The sequence below is a fragment of the Xenopus tropicalis genome, chromosome 1 (genome assembly GCF_000004195.4).
Source record: "Xenopus tropicalis strain Nigerian chromosome 1, UCB_Xtro_10.0, whole genome shotgun sequence".
NCBI classification, from domain to species: domain Eukaryota; kingdom Metazoa; phylum Chordata; class Amphibia; order Anura; family Pipidae; genus Xenopus; species Xenopus tropicalis.
Genome location: NC_030677.2, coordinates 154914416 through 154935901, shown reverse-complemented (window position 1 = coordinate 154935901; position 21486 = coordinate 154914416). Strand labels below are relative to the sequence as shown.

General features: G+C 40.1%; 2 protein-coding genes across 12 annotated transcripts in view; one reads left to right on the top strand and one right to left on the bottom strand.

Moving 5' to 3' along the window:
- The window catches only part of arvcf (ARVCF, delta catenin family member), a 309335-nt gene extending 299862 nt beyond the window's left edge, over positions 1 to 9473 (top strand). For 8 of the 9 annotated variants that reach the window (XM_031892415.1, XM_012969413.2, XM_031892416.1 and 5 more), the window contains 2 exons: positions 742 to 857; positions 3090 to 9473. In XM_031892415.1, coding sequence (XP_031748275.1) covers positions 742 to 843 — 102 coding nt within the window. In that variant the 3' untranslated portion in view covers positions 844 to 857; positions 3090 to 9473. The remainder of the gene's footprint in view (positions 1 to 741; positions 858 to 3089) is intronic. The other variant, XM_031892419.1, reaches the window with a different exon arrangement.
- Positions 9474 to 10892: 1419 nt separating this feature from the next.
- Positions 10893 to 21121, bottom strand: LOC100135405 (uncharacterized). 3 transcript variants are annotated; one of them, XM_012954022.3, is made up of 5 exons: positions 20780 to 21121; positions 18369 to 18545; positions 14271 to 14464; positions 12823 to 12954; positions 10897 to 11444 (listed from the first exon to the last, which is right to left on the bottom strand). In XM_012954022.3, the coding sequence occupies exons 2-5, from the start codon at positions 18505 to 18507 to the stop codon at positions 11265 to 11267; spliced, it is 645 nt and encodes a 214-aa protein (XP_012809476.1). In that variant the 5' UTR covers positions 18508 to 18545; positions 20780 to 21121; the 3' UTR covers positions 10897 to 11264.
- Positions 21122 to 21486: the final 365 nt, after the last annotated feature.

Below are 21486 nucleotides of genomic sequence, written 5' to 3'. Positions count from 1 at the left end.
TTACAGAAGTTGACAAGACCAGCAAAAAAAAAAATCCTAGTCATTGCCTTTAACATAGTAATTTAGGGTGATAGAAGGCATGTCTATTGAGTTTAACCATTTGGCCTAAGATAGGTAATCAGATCAGTACTTAGAGGGTTTGACACGGATGAACATTTGGCAAAACATATTGGTAGCCCCCCCCCCCCGTGTTTAAATTATTTTTTTCTGTTCCTAACAAAAGTAGGTGCCCCTGCTGTGAGGTTTCCCACACTGACTATTTTGTGTCATTTTGTACCTTGTACCAAATTTTCCAGTCCCATGATCTGGGTCAGTGTTACATTTGTATGTGTTTCCGTTATATTCTACTGCCCTTTAAATGAAGCTAGCCAAGAGCCAACCCTATGCTTCAGTGTGTCTGGCTCTGGGTTCAGGCACATCAATAAGCTTTTTGAAATGTGGTCAGACAATGGTCATGTACACAGACCAGTTATCAGCCCATCAATATACATTTGAGTCCAGATAAGGCCAGGGTATTGCACTATTTATGCACAGCTTTATGGTGGGGTTGTAATTTGAGCAAATCCAGCTTTTCCTTTTTTTTTTTTTTTTTTTTGCTGTATTGTGTGTGTGTGATGCGCCACTAACACTTCAATGAATGAGTTAATTCCTCTCCTCCTCTTGGGCCTTGGCTACTGACACACTTCTTCCTGCGTTAATCTCTCTTTTGCTCTCTCCTTTCCTCCTCTACTGCTGCTGCAGAATGACTCAAATAAGAAACACATTACCCGGAGTAACAGGCCAACTGTGAATCTGGTGGACGTACGAGACACTAAACCTCAGCCTGTTGACTCCTGGGTCTAATTTTTGCATGCATGGTAGGTTCTTCTAGTGATTTAGTGGGTTCTTAGCAGCATAATCCTTTGCTTTTGCTGTAATCATGTGGCAACCATATGTAAAGCAGCTCAGTGCACTTATATAGGGTATGGTGCATGCTAAGCCTGGTTCCGCCACTTTGGACTTAACAGTACTGCGCTAGGGCTTTAAAAAAATGCTAGAATCTGAGAATGTCATTTACTGTCACATTTTAGCCCATCTTACATACTAACCTGTTTCCTTCCGGCTTCTGTGCTCCTAAAAATTCTTTGCTCTCATCTCTTGGGGTTTTGTGTTTTACCTTCTTAAAGGAACAGTAACACTAAAAAATGAAAGAGCTTTAAAGTAATAAAAATATAATGCACTGTTGCCCTGCACTGGTAAAACTGGTGTGTTTGCTACAGTAACACTACTATAATTGATATAATAAGCTGCTGTGTAGCCATGGGGGCAGCCGTTCAAGCTGGAAAAAAGGAGAAAAGGCACAGGTTACATAGCAGATAACAGATAAGTTCTGTAGAATACAATAGTGTTTTATCTGTTATCTGCTATGTTCCTGTGCCTTTTCTCCTTTGAATGGCTGCCTCCATGGCTACATAGCAGCTTATTTATATAAATTATAGTAGACTTTCTGAAGTAAACACACAACTTTTACCAGTGCAGGGCAGCAGCACATTATATTTTAGTTACTTTTATACACTTTCATTTTTTTGGTGTTACTGTTCCTTTAAAGGCATGTACTTCCTTTCAAACAATGGTGGTTGTTTCATTCATTTGTCCAGTGCAGCATCTGTGAAAGTTTTTTTTTTTGTTGTAACCAATACCCCAGAAGCTATACATGCCACTGGGTGATATTAATCATATGCCTGTGAAAGGCTAAATGGAGAAAATGGAGCCTCCTAAAAAAAATGTCCATAGTAAATAGATCCCTGAATGTAAAAATGCTATTGTTCAGATTCTTATTAATTATATATAAACAGAATAAAACCAATTGGACTTTTTACAACAAGTGGAAACCCCTTTGCAGATGCTGAACGGTTCATGCATATATTTAGTCCTTAAGCTTTGCTTTATGACCAGTGTAAATTTCTTGGTACAAAGGGATACTATCGTCAAAATAGGATTTAAACTCAGTGTTTAAAAATTGAAAAAATGGAAAACACGTTTGGCCTATCGTCAACTTTAGTCCTCTTCAGCACATTAAAGCAGCTACTCATTTAGGGAATGTTGGACAGAACTGAGCCAAGCACCTACGAGGGACGCCTGTCTGTCAGAGTGGGTCACTCACTCACAGGATGGGGCAGTTTGGCAGAGCAATAGCAGCTGTTTGGGCTCTCCATATCCCTCACTGTTAGGGCTGAGACACGGGGAGATTAGTCGCAGCGCAACAAATCTCCCCGAAATGCCACCCACCGGCTGGAATGTAAATCACCAGTGGGATGGTATACGCGGCGCCGCAATTTGTTGAAGTCGCGAAAGTTTCCTCTTAAGGCAACTTCCGCGACTTTGGCGAATCGTGGCACCCCATATACCATCCCACCATGTGTCACAGCCCTTAGGGTGAAGACACATGAAGCTACTAGTAGCAGCTACTTGTTGTGGCTACTAAAATAGACAATGCTGATCATTTACTGATAATTGTCTCTATGTGTGTTTTAGCAGAGGCAATTCTCAGTATTGCTATTGTCTATGGCAGGGTATTTGGTGTTTAGTAGCCCTGAAAAAGTAGCTGCTACTAGTAGCTGTGTGTCTTCACCCTTACACACCAGTATTTGTATAGGGCAACCTCACACTTCAGCAAAGTGGGAAGTATAAGAAAGAAATTCAGCATTCCCAGGAAGTGCTTGGTAACTACTTCTTTGTAAACTTTTAGTAATGAGACTAATTACTAATATCATCAATTATATAGTGCCAACCTGTATGCTGGGACCTACAAATCCTGTAGCAAAGTAAGATTTGTATCTATTAAAATAATATGGCAAATAAGCTTTGCATAAGATTAGAGGGCTTGTTTGTCCAATATTACTGGGTAGTATCCCTTTAACTGCTGCACATTAGAAGCAGAGAGTCATGCACGTGTCTGAGCTTCATCTGTCTGAATTTCATATATTTCATTGTGCTGCCCGCCTGGTGCCCGTTACCATTTCTCAGTATCAAGTTCACTCCCCTTGGGTTTTCTTATGTTTTCTCTGCTACATTGCTGTTTTGTCACCAGCTTCTTTTTTCTGTTACAGGGTTAAATCTGCAGTGACTTTTTGGGAAGACATTTTTTTTTTTGATTACTATTTTTTTTTTTTTTTAACAATGACAAATTTGACTACATGTAGGATGCATCATTATCCACCACTGCCATGCCCATTTTGCAGACGGACCATTTATAAATCCCTTTGAGTAAAGGGGTCGAATGAAAACTGCCATCTGCTTTATCTAAGAACCAAACTGTGATCATCGCCAAAAAAACGCTGTTGCTTGATTTTTTTCCTTCCTCTGAAATGACGCTTTTTTTTTAGTACATATGTATAGTATATATTCAAAAGCAACATTCCCCTTAAGGATCCCGCACCTTGTTTCCATTTAATATGGTTTCTGTTCTCCTGGATGGGGGTGATGGTGCCGTGCAGGTGGTACAACTGGTAGACATCAGGGTGGGAAATTGTTTTTGTCCGACTGCGGCCCTGCACCAGAATGTCACAGCCACATCATTTTAGCAGAATATGGAAAATATGAGCACTTTTGTTTTGCCTCTTCCTCAGATTGAACTGTGAAATTTTTTATTATTTGGACTGAGGTGCATTCAATTTCATTCTTTTTTTTTTCTATTGAGAAGTGATGGGTATTTCATTGGGTTTAGGTTTTTATTAGAATGGAGAATAAAGAAAGTAGGCCAGGCTGGAAACGTTGGACAATATACTGATGGCAAGCTAGCATCGTTGTGAAACGCGTTGCTGGGCTCTTCACGACAGAAAGCGGATGGAATGTGAATTTAAAGGCTTCCGATGTGCATTGCAAGAAAGCCTATGGTTGTGTTTTACCTGTGACTGAAAGACTGAAGTTTTTCTGGTTCAGTCCTGATTTTAGCAGGAATTTTACCCTGAGCGTGCATGCCATAAATGGGAATGCAATTTGAACTCTGACTTGTGCAGCTCTCAATTTACTGATGTTTCCAAAGCCAGCTCATCTATACATAGAGATATATGATGAAGCATACACAGAACTGGACCACTGAGTTCCTACCTACCTGGATTTACAGCGTCACAAGGAGGCTTTGAAGTCGGAGCTCTCACGTGGTTGCAATCTGTGTGAAAACAAACATTTCTGCTGTATGATAACATTGCCTTTTAACTTGTGTTCTCTTTCCACTTGCATTGTAACTGACTTAAGGAATTACCATCTCTCGATGCCTGCACTATGCTCTGTAGGAGTCCATGCTGGTTCTCATCTAACACTATTATGGTCACCAGAACCACTCTAGGACTTTTATCATGAAACCATTGAAGAAAACATAACCTTTTGATTAAAATAACGAATCACAGTTGCTGTTGACTTTCAATGTATTTTCATTAGGTGCTCAATGAATCTTGCTACAAAGAAGGTGGTTTTAAGTTTCATTCTTTTAAATATATGGTGGGGTTTGGGTTTTGTATTACTCTTAATGTTTTCTGGACTGTCAGTAGAGCTTTTCTTGGCCGTATAAATAGCATTGATGTAAACGAAAACCTAACATCCCCATCCTTTGACCTTTTGTTGTTGGGATGGTTACGTGTTGCTGTTAGCCCTCTGAGATTCCCATGGAATTAATTGGTTAGAGCAAATGGAATCCACCTCTTACAAGGTTTTGGGACCAATCAGAAGTTCAGCAAGGTTTTTGCAGAATAAACATTTAAATTCTGCTGTTTCGCTGATGGAGCAAACAGATTGGTTCTCAATTTCATGTCCTCTTTCTGAGCAGTACGTTTCCCATACCATTCCACTAGGAAAGTGATTCCGCAAAGACCGAGGCAGGTTGAGAAAAAGGAAATAAATGGGATCTCCCCATACTAGAAGGAACTGTTTACAGCTGACTTTGTTACAAACTCCCACTGTAGCTTGTATGTCTTTTACAGATTTATAACAGAGAACTTTATTTATTCTGATTTTATATATTCAGTGTGTACCATAATATAAAACTTAAACAATTGCTCCTGGTATGAAACATACAATTTTATTAACGGTTGCATTTGTAAAGGGCAACTGTATCCTGTAATATGCTGATCAGTTACATTGCTTGCCCCTTCTGCTTACAAGATGTGATTTCCAGGTTGTGGTCTAGCTCAGTTTAAATATCTGGTTTCATTGGTTTTAATCTAAGCCTCCCTACCTACCAGAGCAAATAGTGTCTTTGTGTCACTTGTTGGAGATACACCAATGAATAATGAAGTATGGAATGTTACCAAGTTTACTAATAACCTATGGTGCATCAAAATCCTATTGCCTAGTTCACCTGATGCTTAGATACTGTTAATTCTGTGCTGTCTGGCACACTATGTAGTAGAATGCTAAGAAATTGTTGTTAGAGGGGACCTGTCACCCTAAGATATAATTACAACTTCCTATTGTGTTTGTCAAGCATAATAAACACAATTTACACTTTTTAAATAATACACAATCACCGCAAGCTGACAGGTGCCATTTTGTGGGCACTATTAAGGCAAGCTTTGTATCATTATGTGCCAGAATGGGGGACCTGATGCACAAGCCCATGCATTAGTTACACAACTAGATAGTGAAAAGGAAGGGGGAAAGTGAGTGCTGAATGGAAAGTGAAATAATTGTCTGCCCCGCCTCTATGCCTAAGGTAGAGGCGGGGCATGCAGTATATGATTGACAGCTGGAAGTTTTAAATGCATTTATAATGGATATGGATGTGTTAAGAAAAAAAGGAGTTTGAGTTTCATATTTAATCTGAAAAGGGCTTTTATTATACAGCTTTTGATGTCTGGGTGACAGGTCCTCTTTAATGTGCTTTTCAAAGTGTGAAATCTAGAAGGTGCCCCAAAGGCTCCTGAAATCGAACTCTAATTTAGAAACTGCCATGCTACTCAGTCCAAAACAGATTGTCAAATAATCAGACTAAAGGTGTTCCTCTATATCAGGGCTGTCCAACTGTAGGTCCATGGAGCAGATGTGGCCCCCCCAGTCTGCTCAAAGCCTATATAGACCTCACTGTATCATCATCGTCATAATTTTAATGTTATCTGGCCCTCCAACATACTGTATGAGAAATAATTTGCCCACTACAAGTAATAGCACAGCACTGCTCTATAGAATAAAGGTGATCCTCTAGAAATGCAGCAACACAAAAACACACCTTTTGTCTTTGTATATTTCATTTAATTTCTCTGCAATATAGAACAGAACCCTTATCTTGTATAGGTCTTCGCCAACCATGCACAGCAGCTGTCACTTGAGCCGTAGGATTCTTTATCAAACAAATCCCTTTGCTTGAGTGTCTCCTGGCAACATCTCAATGGCAAAATTGCACTGATCTGATTATGCGGCATGTAGACTATATAGACTTTTGAAGCAGATATATACGACTGCATTACCGTTAAATGTATGAAACATGTTTGTGCTACTGCCACTTTAAGGCCTAGCAATACCAACATTTATGACTTTGTTTTTAACACCATCCTTTCTAGTAACCCATAAAAAAATGAAGCATTTATTATTGTTTAATTTCCTTATAAAATGCAACTCAAGGTGTTACCTTATCAGCCATGAGAGTGGCGGAACTCCAATCCCTGTGCGAGACTATTTCTCTTAAGATGGTGGCATTGCCATTTCATCTCCACCAGGTAAGCTGGGTTTTTATTTAGTAAGAAACCCAAATGTAATTTTAAAAAAGTTAAAGTAAATGCTTGAAAATTGAGTGTGCAGGCTTAAATAGTGGGGTAATAAATGGAGACTGTATCCCTTTAGGCTGTTTCCACTGTGTTTATAAACTCCCTGCAGAATGCACATGGTACATCGCCCAAGGACAAGGCTTAGCCGACTGTCACTTTTGGCTGTGCCAGCTGAGCTGCTGGATTCTAGGCCTTAGGTTAATGGCGCTCATTCACCTGAAAATGCACGCTTGAACATTGTAGGCTGAATCGGCCCTATGTGTACAGAAACCAACAATTTCTGTAAATGGCAAGAGGTCAGGACAGGATGGGCCAGTGACAGATGCTTCTTCTCTGGTCTACAATCCTCCGAGTGTGACATTTGGGAGTCTATTGATTATCATTGGAGACAAACCTAACCGGTGATTTTGTCCATAGAAAACAAAATGGTTTGGTTGCCAACTTGTAGGTAACTGCTCAAATCTTATTGTTGGTTGCTATGGGCAACATCATCAGTGATGTTTGTCTCCAATGTTAATAAATGCATCCCTAAGTGTAACATTTATCAGCTGAGCTGAAAGTGAAGTCACACAGTAAATAAGAACCCACAGCATTCTTGGCACAAATCGCTTTCAGTTGTAAATAAGTGATATTGTGAAGCTGCTCAAAAGGTGCCATGTCCACATTGGTAAATGTCACATCTACCATAACAATTACAAATATCTCGTGACTACCACAGTGACTCTGTAGTAATGTGAATTCTTTTTTGTGTGTTCTCCAACCAGCACCACAAGTAGGGCTGCCAGCTGGCTGGTATTTTACTGGCCAGGCCAGGCTAAATGACTCTTCATGTCAATGTGACTGGGTTACTGAGATGTTCAGAGGGCTAGTGAGATGTTCTGCACATTTATGGGGTTATGTAATAAAAGGTGCTAAGTTTGCCCAGGAACTGTAATCCATTGGTTGCTATGGGTTACTACTACCAGGCGAACTTAATGCTTTTTATTACATATCGGGGAGTCTGCAGTAGATTTGCCTTGAATTCCAATACACACACATACAATATGCAAAAGTAAGGCCCATCACTACTTGTGTTCTTTTTGACAAACTGGAATAGACACTTAACCCTGAACTATATTCTGTGCTTCATTGATCCTGATACTGGGGAATGCATGTGCATGCTGTTAGCAAAGCATTGGGTTTGGGGCCCTTCCTTTCCCTGGTTTATTTTGGCTTCTCATTGTTCCGCTCATTACTCTGTTCTCCAACAACAATAACCGGGGGACAATCACACCTGACTTAGGGGTTTTGGGAGCAGATAAAGAAGATTATGGGACCAAGAAAAACTCAATGGATAATTATGGTGAGGTGGTATAAGAATATAAATACGGTCGTCTCAATATTTCCTTTTACGCAAGGTGTGAACAGATCCCCTTTTTATTTGCCTTTATATTTAGATAGTCAAAGCTTATTCTGTGCAAACAACGGCACAAGACAAAAGGATTACGCCACTGTTAGTTCTCCCATCAAGAAAGCAGCCCTTTTCTCCCATTTACTTCAATGCATTAGCCATAAGGTATAAAGGCATATTTGCATTAAGACCTGTGCAGAAGAGCTGCTGTATTGCTCCCCCCATTGTGAGATTTAGGGCATTCATCTCAGTCACTGGTCTGGCTTTATATTTTTAGTAGTGTATTATACTTGTGTATGTTTTAGACATTTTGTCCTGGGCTTGCAGACCCGCTGGTCCATATACCATGGTGCTTGCCTCTCAGAACTACATTTTTACTAATACTGGGTGCCGAAAGCTTTGTAGCTGGAAGCCCTCTGAATAAACCATATTTATGCCATTATCATGCCCAAGTGTATTTGCTGTATTTTCTGATATTTGACATCTTCCCATGGTTCCTTGACACACAAACTCCATTTTTGTACTTTTACTGTTTCTACAAGCTGACATTTTAATGGACTTGGGGGAAATATTTAATTGTACATTCTTTTTGGAAGGATGTCTGACACGGTAAGCAGGATATGTTGGCAATAGTCTGGCCAGTCACATGTTTTGTGCCACATATAACCCTGGGAGATATTTGTGCAGGTAAGCATGGCTGCAGAAGTAAAGAGATTGCAGATGGATTGGGTAAAATCAGTGCCAACATGTGCAGGGCTCTATAATGGGCACCACAGGGAACAATAGCCTGCCTCCCCAACTGTAAATATTCCTTTTTGTCAATCACTTTCCCCCTTTCTCTGCCTCAGCCTCCAGTGACCCCTTGGTGTGGAACCCTGGCTGCAGCATGGAGCCAGCTATGTGCAATGGGCACTGGGGCTGGGCAGGGAAAGGTTAGAAGAGAAAGTATTAAGACCCAGCTTCTTTGTACTTAGTCGCAGATGTGTTTGTAATGATCATGTGCCTTAAACCAAGAAACATTCATAACTCAAATAAAAGTAGAAAAATGAAGAAACTTGCATCCAATTTTTTCTTGTATTCATTCTCATTGTTGGGTCGGTTGGACCTTGCGTTGTGTTTTAGATATGTAATATAAAGAATCCATGACACACATGGGGAGCAGTTGCGGAAACGATTTGTGGGTTTTTTTGTAAAGTGGTATATTCCAAATGAAACGTCATGTTAGAGGGTAACCTTGTATTATATGCTGATGTATTACTAATCTGGATAGGTTGAATGCCTGTTACGTGCCAGGTGTGCAAAATGACAAATTTGACATGTTTTCAATAAATCCTGCCTGGAACGAACATTGTGCATCTCTCCCTTGTGGTGTCTGCGTGTTGGGCTCATTGGGTAAACATCAGCCGGATACATGCACCATTGCAATTGGGCAGGAATGGCTGGAGCTGGCTAGGACCCTACAGATCTGCCCCCTCCCCCGCCAAAGGCAATTCTGTTCTTGTCAGGGAGAGACTGCCAAAACTACCATGTCTAGGGCCCAACCTTGCCTTAATCCATCACTATGTGCAGTGGAACAGGGGCTAGAAGATGCCAGTGCAGTCACTTTAACCCCTAGGAACAGTGCAGATTGTAGTTTGAGTGATGGAGTCATTGAGCTGGAAAAGCAAATTACTCGTGTTTCTAGGTAAACAATTAACCTAAATTGAAACATTAAGCTGAAAGCAGGAAAATCATTTGCCTGAAGTGAAAAAAAGTAAAATCAGGAGAATTAAAGGGATTTTATCACTTTCTATTGAATAAAGGCAATTTTGTGTATCCTAGGTTTAGTGCATTCTTAGAGCCAGGAGCTTTACAGCACATTCCTATACCAACTGCAAAAAGAATCAAATCCCTATAAAACCGCCACATTATGTTCCTTTCGCTTGGCAAGGTCACCTGACAGGCAGTCCTTGGGCAAACTGCAAATCCTAAGATGTAGCGGTGCCACTAAGGTATACACTGCATGCACATTTAAAAAGGATTTTTTTTATTTTATAACTGTGACATTCTATTATTTATATTGACTTCTTTAGCATTATTTTGCTATAATGGATGGTGGAATTGGGCGGTCTAGCCCTTTTGGGCCCTGAGCCAAAAATTATATGTTACAGGATATAATTATCTCTCCCCATTCGGAATGGACCAAATCCAGGGCCTAGAGGGATTTGACTCTGTCAGAGAGGCCATCATTATGGCCTATACATATGTCCGGAAGTCTCCAATTTAGTCGAGAAACAAAGTCAGCAACCAAGTTCAGCCCTTCTGTGGCCAGCTTTACCTACTAAAAATTAATATGGGGGGAAGCTTTCCTGTGTACCTGAAGGATTAAAATCATAGGGAATGAAGTGGAAATGGACGTTAGAAATGAGAGAGAGAAAAACTGAAAAAGATTCAGAAAACAGCAAAAGAGGCAAAGAGCCAAAGTGGTAGAACAGAAATAAAACATGTATGACAAGAAAAATAGTCAGGGCTGGGCACCACATGTCCATGTATGCTATGTAATATGCATCTGTGGCCAAACACTGTGCAAAATAGTGCTAAAGAATTTTAGGGTGTTGACCCCCTGTAAACCCAGCTGGAAATCCCCAACTCACTGTTGTCATTGATACAAATTAAAGAGGGTGTTATATTGAGGGCGAGAGGGAAGGCTGACTGCATATGCATGGAGATTAGCATGTAGCTGTTGCTCTGGTACTGTTCAAATAATGAGAGAAATATCTGCTTGGTTGCTATGGTTTCTGGAATAAGAAGATGGTGTTTATTTTCAGTACTGTCTATTTACTAAATATGTATAGAAAGTGAGTAAAATAGCACATTCCAATACAATGCATTGCTTGCCTTCAGTTCTTTCTTTGGTTTCTATATCAGCTGAACGCAAACCCCTCTGGAATGCAATGTTCCACTGAAGGAATAAATACAATTTATAGACATGAACAGGGAGATAAATGATCCAGCAAGTTTTTCTTTCAATAAGGTAGTGTGGCAGTGCAGTCCCAGAACACACACAGAAGAGTCCCCCTTTGGGTAAATATGCCTCTGTTAATGTCACTCTGGTATTTCCTGGGTTTTAAAATATGATGGGGCCGTATGATGCACCCCTACCCTCTAAACACAGCCTTCTCCAAAGCATCTACTTTATCACTGTATTCAACATGGGCAGGGTAATTGGTACAGTCATAGCGACCACTTGTCCGCACATGTTCAAGGAATTCTGGGGCTCCGGGTAGCACAACATTGTCAGCGAGTAAGACTGTGCCCTTCCTGAGCAAACCATATTCCTACATGGAGAGAAGGAGAGCAGCATTAGGAATCGGTGATAGTTACAGGCCTGTCTGGGATCTCCCATTGCAGCTCATCCTATGATACATGGGGTCCACATGCACAAGCCCCAGACTCACAACAAATATACAAAATAGGGTATTGCTTAAAAGGTTTTGAAAAATATTTGTTATTTTGTAGTGACCTGAGAGAATTTTTGTTTTGGTTTTTACCATTCCCTGCTAAAACAGTTCTCAATTCTTCAACTTTGGAATTTGGTAGCTAAGGTCTCATATTGTAAGATGGGCTGGAATACCTCCTTACCTTTCGGCATGCGAGTCCCTAGGTCTATGAACTCATATCTTTTTTAGCTTTGGACAAAATATCCATTAGTTAAAAACTTTCCTGACTGCCAGGGACATATGTCTGGTTTCAGCCTGAGGAACAATGTGTTTCAGGAAATGGATTTGTGCCAAGTCTGTCCGGCATGTACAATCTACATCATTTTGGAACTAGGGCTGGATGGCTTGTCTGTAGCCTTGTTATGGGCTGAAAAGCATTGCTCTAGCTGTGCCTAGAAGGGATAAGGGCTGCCAGAGCAAAAGAATGGCCAGTTCTTAGCTTTTAAATTGGTCTTCATTTTTTTATTTATAGTTTTTTAATTATTTGCTCTCTTCTTCTTACACTTTCCAGCTCCCAAAGGGGGTCACTGTCCCCAAAAGCCAAAAGACTATTGCTCTGTGAGGCTCCAGTTTTCCTGTTTGCTTTTTAATTATAATTAATTATAATTTAATTATCTATTAGCCTGCTCAATGAAAGCTAAATAATTCAAAGACCACAACTATAAATAATAGATAAAGACCAAATTGCATTAGAACATCAATATCTACGTCATAATTAAACTTAATTTAAAGTTGAACTACTATTCGTGAAATGTAGCGAATAGAGTGCATTTTTGTCATTTGTCTTTGTTTAAAAACAATGTGACTAATTTCAGTGTAGGATTTGTCAGTACAATTAGAGAATTGGTCAAGGATCTAAATATAGAATATCCCTAGAGCACTTAATCTGGGCATACAGCCCTGGGCTTGTTCCATATTCCCCACATATACAGCCCTGGGCTTGTTCCATATTCCCCACATATACTGCCCTGGGCTTGTTCCATATTCCCCACATATACTGCCCTGGGCTTGTTCCATATTCCCCACATATACTGCCCTGGGCTTGTTCCATATTCCCCACATATACTGCCCTGGGCTTGTTCATTACATTCTCCCCCCCCCTATAATAGCCTGTACAGCAATATATTTTGAAATAGAGGATGAGGTTGTATCCTTTTGTGCTGTACCTTCCAATCTGGTTTGGGCTCATACAGGCCTACATGGAAATGCAACTCACCTCTAGTAACATAGTGTCAGGACTGTATCGGTTTTTAAAATGGTCAATAAATACAAAGTCAAAGTGCTTTACTCCATGCTGTGTCCGCAGGTTAGGAATAACAGTCTCGGTGGAGCCAAGCAGTATCTGCACCTGGAGAAAACAATGTGTTATGGTTCAGTATTGGGTGTGGGGAGATGCACCCTGAGGCACACTGTAGCACGCGTCTGTTGCAGAATTATATTTCTCGCCTAGTGCAGCACATGACTTCTGGAAGTTTTGCTTCTGCACCAACGCTTATTGCCTCTGTGTTTAAATGAATAGAGCACAGCCTTCCTAGCTTATGCCCTGGTGATTTGGGTTTTAAAACATCTGTCTTTATGGGGTTGGCATCTTGTCTTATTATAAACTTGCAATAATGTATGTTGCATATACATGAGTATATATTATTATACATATATAGTGAATAAAATACCCCCAATTGTAAAATACAGGGATATTATAGGTCATATAAGTGCTTTTATACAGGTCATGGAACTCCAAGGTGACTTCTAATATCCTCATATTTTAAAACAGGGGGTACTTTATTATAACATGCAAGTTTCAGTGAAGTCATGTGACAGAAATTACATCATTAAGCTCTGATTATAACTGATGACATCAGTAAGCACCATTTATAAGGATAGAATTTACAGGATATTCATGGCTCTTATATATTAGTATCATATAGTGTAACATTGCCAAATGGTGCACAACAATGCAATGTTTCAGGAACAGTCCCCCTCTCTTCAAGTGCTCTTGAGAGCTATTTTACTGAAAGCATCCAAAGAAATATGTAAAACCCATTGGCTGACTTGTTACCATATAAATGCACACCTCCTGGTGACCCAATTTCTATGGGGCACTTGTTAATGTATGTGTGTATGTATGTATATCTTTATTTAATCCCAAAAGAGACTGGATTACAGAAAGTTTGCATAGTTTTGGGTTGAGTCTGGGCATTAATGGCCATGGCTGAGAATTACTGGAGACATGGTCATTTCCGTCCTTTGGTAAGCCTGTACATGCTGGGAATGTAGAATCTACAGCACTGCTATTAGGTCAACACCCTAGTTTCTATGCAAAATAAGTCAAACAGTATAACAATGCCTAGAAGGGCCATATCCAGCCCACAGGCCATAAACTGGTCAGCCTCTGATACATAAGCTGTGCAGTCTTTTCAGTAACCACAACTTTGCTTCTGAGATTAAAAAAAAAAAAAAAGTATTGTTAGGAGCCAGGCAGAGTATAGCAATATGGTCAGCAAGTAGGGTATCCAGGGAATGGTGGGCTATGGCAGAGGCTCATACCATTAGAATGGTGATTCCAGGCTCCAATATAGTGCTAACCTACCTCAGATATAACCTAAACGTAAGGTTCTGATCATGCACTCGGGACCTCTGGGACATCACTGGATACACAGCTCTTACCTTGTCTTCTACTCCGGCAAACTGAATCATCTGCTTGGCAACAGAAGCATTGTCTGGGTTTATTTCCACAGTAAGTAGTCGAGCACCGGGCTTCAGCAGCCGAGCTATCCGGATAGCAGAGTATCCACAGTAAGTGCCCAGCTCCAGCACCTCTAATGGCTCAGTCTCCTTTAGTACTTGATCCAGAATCAGACCTGAAGGAGACACACAGTACTTTGTGTTAGGAGAATTAATACAGGATATATATGTATATAAAAAACAACCTGTAAGTGATTTACTTAGCTACTGAGAGTAATACATTGGTAAAGGGATATCATTTAAAGCACAGATACACTCATTTATTGTGCTTTATGTTGAGTCCTTAAAAGGGAACTCCCAGATTCATTTTGCATGATTAAAGAAAATGTGATTTTAAGCAACTTTCAAATATACATTTATTACACAGCTTCAAAGTTATTTGTGAATGGAATCACTATTGATAGCGGTATTTGTTTCAAGTATCAGAACCGGCTGTACAGAAAAGGATAAACAAAATGGCAGAAGCCAGTTCTTTACCCCTCCAATTCCTTATTCACAGGTTTGTTATCCACTGGCTTCTGCTACAGTGTTTCAATAGTCACTCAAACCAGTGTAAATGTATTATTACGGTATATTGAAAACTTACATAGTCAAGTTCAACCCCTCCAAATAACCTCAGTGTGTATATTTACACATACTTCTACATACCTATCTATACCCTTGCATATATAAACCAATATCTACACCAATTGTACCACAATAGCCTTGGATATTCTGATTGTTCAAGAACAATGAACTGATGAACTTCAGTCACACTTTACTGCTGAGCTGCAAGTTGGAGTGATATCATAGCAGCTCCCTGATGCCTGTATTGCTAACAATGGTAGATATGAGAATAGCACTCGGTAGTAAAAAAAAAAAAAAATCCAAGTTACATAGGAGAAACAAGAGGTTATCAGAAAGCAGTCCTAACATTTATGCTATTTCTACCAAGTTCATAACTTGGCACCATCCAACTTCATTTGCCTATTTGCTGCCCAATTACTGTATGTCAAATCGCTTTGCAAAGTAGAAGAATCCTGCATGGGACTTTTAGCTTTGCACAATTTAGTATCATCAGCACAGAGAAGGTGCTTTCAATAGCCACCTCTAGTTTATTAATAAACAAGTTAAAAAGCAAGTAACTAACAACTAACAACACTGGCCATATTAGAGAATGTTCCATTTACCACTCTTTGTAATCTTCAGCCAGTTCTCTATCCAAGTACAAATTTTATGTTTCATGTCAATATTCCTTAATTAACCAGTTTGGCAAAGTCCAAGTAGATCTTATCCACTGCCATCCTACAGTCTAAGTACCTGCTCTCCCCTCCATGGAAGGAAATTTACTCTGTCTGGCAAAATCTATTATAAATAAAAAAAAATTGTAACTTTAACCCCAGTACATGTAAATGTTGCCATGGCAAAGGAAAGGAAAAAGATTGCAGAATATATTTGTGCCTTTCCCTGTCAGCAGGTGGCGCCAAAGCCTACATACAGAATGTACTACAGGAGCTGAGCAGTCAGCATGACTGGCAAGGACAACACATGATTTAGTAAGAATAAGGGAAAGCCTGTTTTGCAGGATACTACAGGTACAGAACAAGAATATAAACAAACAAAGTGCACAACACAAAATGGCATAAACATCTCATTGGAATGAATATTTATTGGTCAGGTGGCTAAATACTGGTCACCACCCCCTGGCCCTGTGAAGGACAAAATCTGTGCAACAGGCTAAAGTCCTGTTCAACTCTGCTTGGCATGCCATAGCTAATACAGATCTTAACAAGGAGAAGCATATCGCAGTAACACCTAAAAATAAAAGTGGAAAGATAGAAACCACTGGCACTCACGTTTAGTATCACAAATATGCCTGGGTGCAGTCTTCCAAACGGGAACAGAGAAGGTAAATGAAGAAGCCGCTCTCGCAGGACTTAGGTGCACAAAAAAATTGTTTTATTGGATAGGTGAACTGACGTTTCGGCTGACCCTCAGCCTTTCTCAAAGTTGAAAACATAAAATTGTATACAAGTATAATGCACTGTTGCCCTGCACTGGTACAAATTGTGTGTTTGCCTCAGACAGACAATTATTATTATTATTATTATTATTATTATTATTATTAAAAAAGGAGAAAAGGCACAGGTTACTTAGCAGATAACAGATAAAGCCCCATATAGTCAGTACAATGGCTGCCCCCATGGCTACACAGCAGCTTATTTATATAAACTATAGTAGTGTTTCTGTAGCAAAGACACCAGTTGAACCAGTGCAGGGCAACAGTGAATTATATCTGAATTACTTTAAAACACTTTCATTTTTGGTGTTACTGTTCCTTTAACAGCTGATCACATAGCAATTTCTATCATTAGTGTGTGGGCTGCTATGAGCCACAACTTTATATGAACCATATGAAGTGTCTTAGGGGAATCCTTTCCCAGTGGAGAGAAATACAACAATAGAGAATCTAAAGCAGTGTTTATGTATAAAATAATATGACTGCACCCCAATAATGGCTGAAAACATTGCCCAAAGGGATGCGCACTGTACAACTACAAACTGCCAATGGCTATGTAACACCCTTCCAGCTGATGCTATATTCATTCACTAGTGTAATAACACTTGCACTGTGAGACCTGTATTCTAGGTTCTGCTGTACATACAATAAAGGCAGTGTGATGCCATATTGGCCATACAGATTATGCACCAAGTAAGACAACTGTGATTTTGGCCTCAGTAGACCAGTATCTTCCATGCGTTACATCTCATAACCAAGCTGGAGGTCTCCTCAATCACCTGTTGAGAATATCTGAGACAAGTGAAAAGAGCAGCACATACAGAACCAAACAAAATAAGCAGTAGATAAAAACTGCACCATACAAAACCTTTAAACACATGCGTTGAAACCTCATAACCACTGAGCATGGAGTCTGCTTGCTGAATTCTGCCCTACATACAGTATCTAGCTTGCAAAGAGAATACTTCAACATTCCAATGGCCTCTGTGTTTCAGCAATCGGTATAGTGGGATGGATCACCCATAACATTACTGCTGGTGCCTTTGCCTTACAGGCTGCATATGCATTCATAAAATACAATGATTGTACTGAGCGGCTACTTTTATCAATAGCAGTTCCCATTTAAGCATGGCTAAAACACAGTATATAGCATCTGCAGCAATGGCGTTATTGTTTCCTTGGCATGCTGTAGTTTAAACAGTGTGTACAACTGGTTACTCTTTGAGCTCAACCTTACCTCACAAGCAGACTTACATATCTGGGTTGTCTGTTTTCTATTTCCATTCTTCTGTACAGCGCTGGGTACATAACTAGCGCTTTATAAATAAAGCTATACATACATACATTACTTCACTTTCACCTGCACTTGGGGTATTGTTTTTATGCAAGAGGTATATCTATGTGCCTATGTATGTATATATATATATGTATATATGGCTAATACTTAAATGGGATGTTCACCTCCAGACAATAATCTGAATTTGAACAGCCCCTGTCAGAAGAAAAACATCTTTAAATATGATCTTTATTATTCCAAATGTATGGTTTTGAAGCTACAGACCAGGATTGCTGCTCTCAGTAGGGGATTCCCCACACCAGGACTTGTCAGGCAGCCACATAAATAAAGTTCACACTGAACTGGTTCTGCACATGCCTTCCCTCTCCTGCTTCATTGGCATATCATTGATACCATTGGCTGGCAGGATCCAGCCAATCTGATCAAAGAAATACAAATGAAGCAGGAGAGGGAAGGCATGTGCAGGAGTTCTGGGCAGAATGCAAGTTGGTGTCAGGCAATCCCTTCAGAGAGGAGAGAGAGTTTTAGCAGCGCTGATACTGGGCTGTAGCTTTAAAACTAAACATTTTAAATAATAAAAATAAATTACAAACATGTTGTTTCTCACAGAGGCTGTTCAAATTCATGTGACACAGGCTTTAGGCATTAGCTTAGTTTCCATAACAAAGGAAAGGGAATAGTGCAACAGGGAGCAGGTAGTTCTAACTATTCATTGCCTACTTACCTTTCTCATCACCCACATTCATTGCCCACTCCTTTTTACTGCAGTATTCATCAATGTGGTCTATAACACTTTGGGGGTCCCCATGAACTGCATTTTGCTGCACAAAATCCAAAATTCTCTGTTCCTTACTCTGGGCCATGTCAAACAGCTCTCAGTATGGTGGTGCTTAAAGGAAACCTACAAGAGAATAATATTGTATTAAGATAGCTAAAGAAATAAGAAACATAAAGGAAGAAATATCACATGTCCTGTTTCAGAGAGTTTTTTTATCCTCCATAATCTTATATAGCGCCAACATGATTAGTGCATTACTTTACATCAGCCCCTGAAGGTTACCAGGCAAGTCTGGTGCCCTGGGTGAAGTCTTGTAAAGGGGGCAATGCTGACTGGACCCCTAGGAAGGTACTGGAGGCTGATGGTAAGAGTGGGAAGGACAACTGAAGTGACTGGCAGTGAATATGGTTTCAAAACTGCCTGTGTGAATTGTCTAATCCTGTTTGGATTGTGAATAGTATTCTGATACAAAATCACAAGTGTAATTGTGCTTTAAGAATTCTTGCTGGTGTCTGAGTGAATCTTGCCTGAAAGAAGAAATAAAAAGTTTTTGGATTTTACAAATCCCGGAACCCTTGTGTTCTTAGTGGGGGTAACAGTAATTTACCGCCTACATGCAGGCACAGGGACAACATACAAACTTCTTTCATATAGTGTCCAGGTCAGAAACAAACTGAGGATCCCAGTGCCCAGTCTTTCTACTGGCAAAATCTGTCAAACCTCTCTATATAATGGTATCCCTGCAACAACCACCCACTCCACCCCCATTCTGAAAATACAACCATGCCCTTATTAAACTGTAATATTAACTATAATAGCCATATGCACCAGGGCCATACTGGGGATGAGAACACACATGGGTATATCTGCCGCAACATGTTGTGCACCCAGTCTCTGCTCCGTTCAATTACCATAAAAAAGAGAGCAAAACAATGATAAATATGGCTCTTTGATGACTTGTTTCTGCAAGCACATCCACATTTGCTGACCAAACACTGATCTCATGTTGTATAGCTAATATAAGATCTTATAAAGGGAATGCACATAAATGTGGACCCACCAAGGTAAATGGGGGGCTCAGGTGTGCTGCCTTGAACCTTCAGCTAAAGCAGTGGATATACTGGATAAGGTATAGCATAAACATCTCTAAATCATGCATTTAAAACAACAGTAGAAATATATAAATACTTAGCGTGACGTGATTCATGCTTTCCTGGCAACTAGACACCTGGTTTGACAACATTTATTGTGACATATACATTACTGTCTTGCAACTAATAATTTGTATTTGCAGGTACACAACCCTTATCCTACTTCTCATGCAGCCATGCTCATTTGCCTTTATGGTGGAGTCCTGCACCACATCTGGTATCAAGTGGTTAGGATTTGGGCAGGAAAGCCCTTATGTCCTGACAGTGCTGGGGTGCCCATCAGAGGGAGCTGGGTAGGCTGCAGTCGGCTATAAAAATAGGAAAATTAAATCCTATTAACCAATATTTTCTTTTCCTGGACTGTAGCATGGCAGTGAGCACATACTTTATTGTTGCCCGCTGCCATGCTAAGGAACAGGAAAATACTAAGCTCCACATTGATTTTGCTAATTAGTGATGTCAATTCCGGTTCCTGAGCCCACCCCTACTACTAACCTACTGTACATTTAAGTAGGGAGTGAGTTGGATATGGGAAGCCTTTAGTTTGAATGGGTTTATGTAGGGATAACCTAGAGGTGCAATGTAGGTGCACAGGTCCTAAGGTGGCCATACAAGGTAAGATTTGCTCATCTGGCAAGGTTGCCAAACAAGCAAATCTTTCTCCGGATATGCCCCCCTTGGGTGGGTGGTATCATCATTTATTTATATAGTGCCAGCAAATTACGCAGCGCTTCACAATAAATTTAAACAAACAGGGATCTTTAAAAGTTTTAACAAACAAGGGTGTACAGAGTAATCAAAAGAACCCTTCTTTTTATAAAGTCTTACATCAATATAGATTGTAAGCTCTACGGGGCAGGGGCCTCCTTCCTCTTGTGTCCTCGACTCTTAACTTATTGCTGCTGGATTTATCTGTATTTATTATTATACTTTGTATTTATCTATTATCTTATTAACACCCTGTTTGTATTAATGTATTCTACTGTACAGCGCTGCGTACATAAGTAGCGCTTTATAAATAAAGATATACATACATACATACATACAATGGATCTGTATCCCAAAATTCAGTTGTGTTTTGTTAGTTTCCTGCCACAAAAACTCCAGCTCACCCTGCCTAAAAGTGTGCCAGCTACACATTATCTAAATAAATACAGAAGAACGCTACAGACCCAGTAAAAATGGAATAACAAATGTTGTACTCACAGAGAGAGCTGCTGCTGCTGCGGTGACTGCACTTGGAATGAAAGCAATAGATGCTGAGTCACCTGACAGTTTGCTCATTCAGTTTCCCTGCCTACGGGGCGGAGGGGCGAGAGGGGAACTAGGAAGTCAGTTTCTGTCACAGCAGGACCTGCAACAAGGGTTCGGCTGAATCAAACTGGGCGACTGAACATGACAACTTTTGCTCACAGATGATATCAGTGTTTAAATATATTTGATTAAAATATGTAAATTAGGGTTTGGATCAGGTTCAATATTCAGGCAGATGTTGGAATTGTTGGAATTGGAATGCAAGTATTAATTTGGGTAGGCCAGTCCCAACTAGGGTTGCCACCTTTTCTGAAAAAAAAATCCCAGCCTTCCTGAGGTTTTATGTTTTTTCCTTATTAATAATATTGGGATCTAACAAAATACCAGCCAGATGGCAACCCTACCCCCAACAGCGCCTAAATGCTTCTGAGGATTTGTGCAATACATTTCAATGGTGGGGTAAGTTTCAGGTGCAAAGTACTGATAGTTGGTGACAGGGTAGGAGGGAAAGGGTGGCTCCCAAAAATACATTGAGCAAGCGTGTTAATTGATTTCAGCCTGCTCCCAGCGGATCGGTCTGATTGGACATCGAGACCACTTTTCTTGTGTTTATGTCACATTAGTGATGTGTGACTTTAGTATATGAATAAGGAGAGAGC

Coding starts and splice junctions, on each gene's coding strand:
- LOC100135405 (XM_012954022.3), bottom strand. CDS start 18,507: ATGGCCCAGAGTAAGGAACAGAGAATTTTGGATTTTGTGCAGCAAAAT. Junction 14,465..18,368: donor GAATGTGGGTGATGAGAAAG/GTAAGTAGGCAA, acceptor TGTCTCCTTCAG/GTCTGATTCTGGATCAAGTA. Junction 12,955..14,270: donor TTGCCGGAGTAGAAGACAAG/GTAAGAGCTGTG, acceptor TGTTTTCTCCAG/GTGCAGATACTGCTTGGCTC.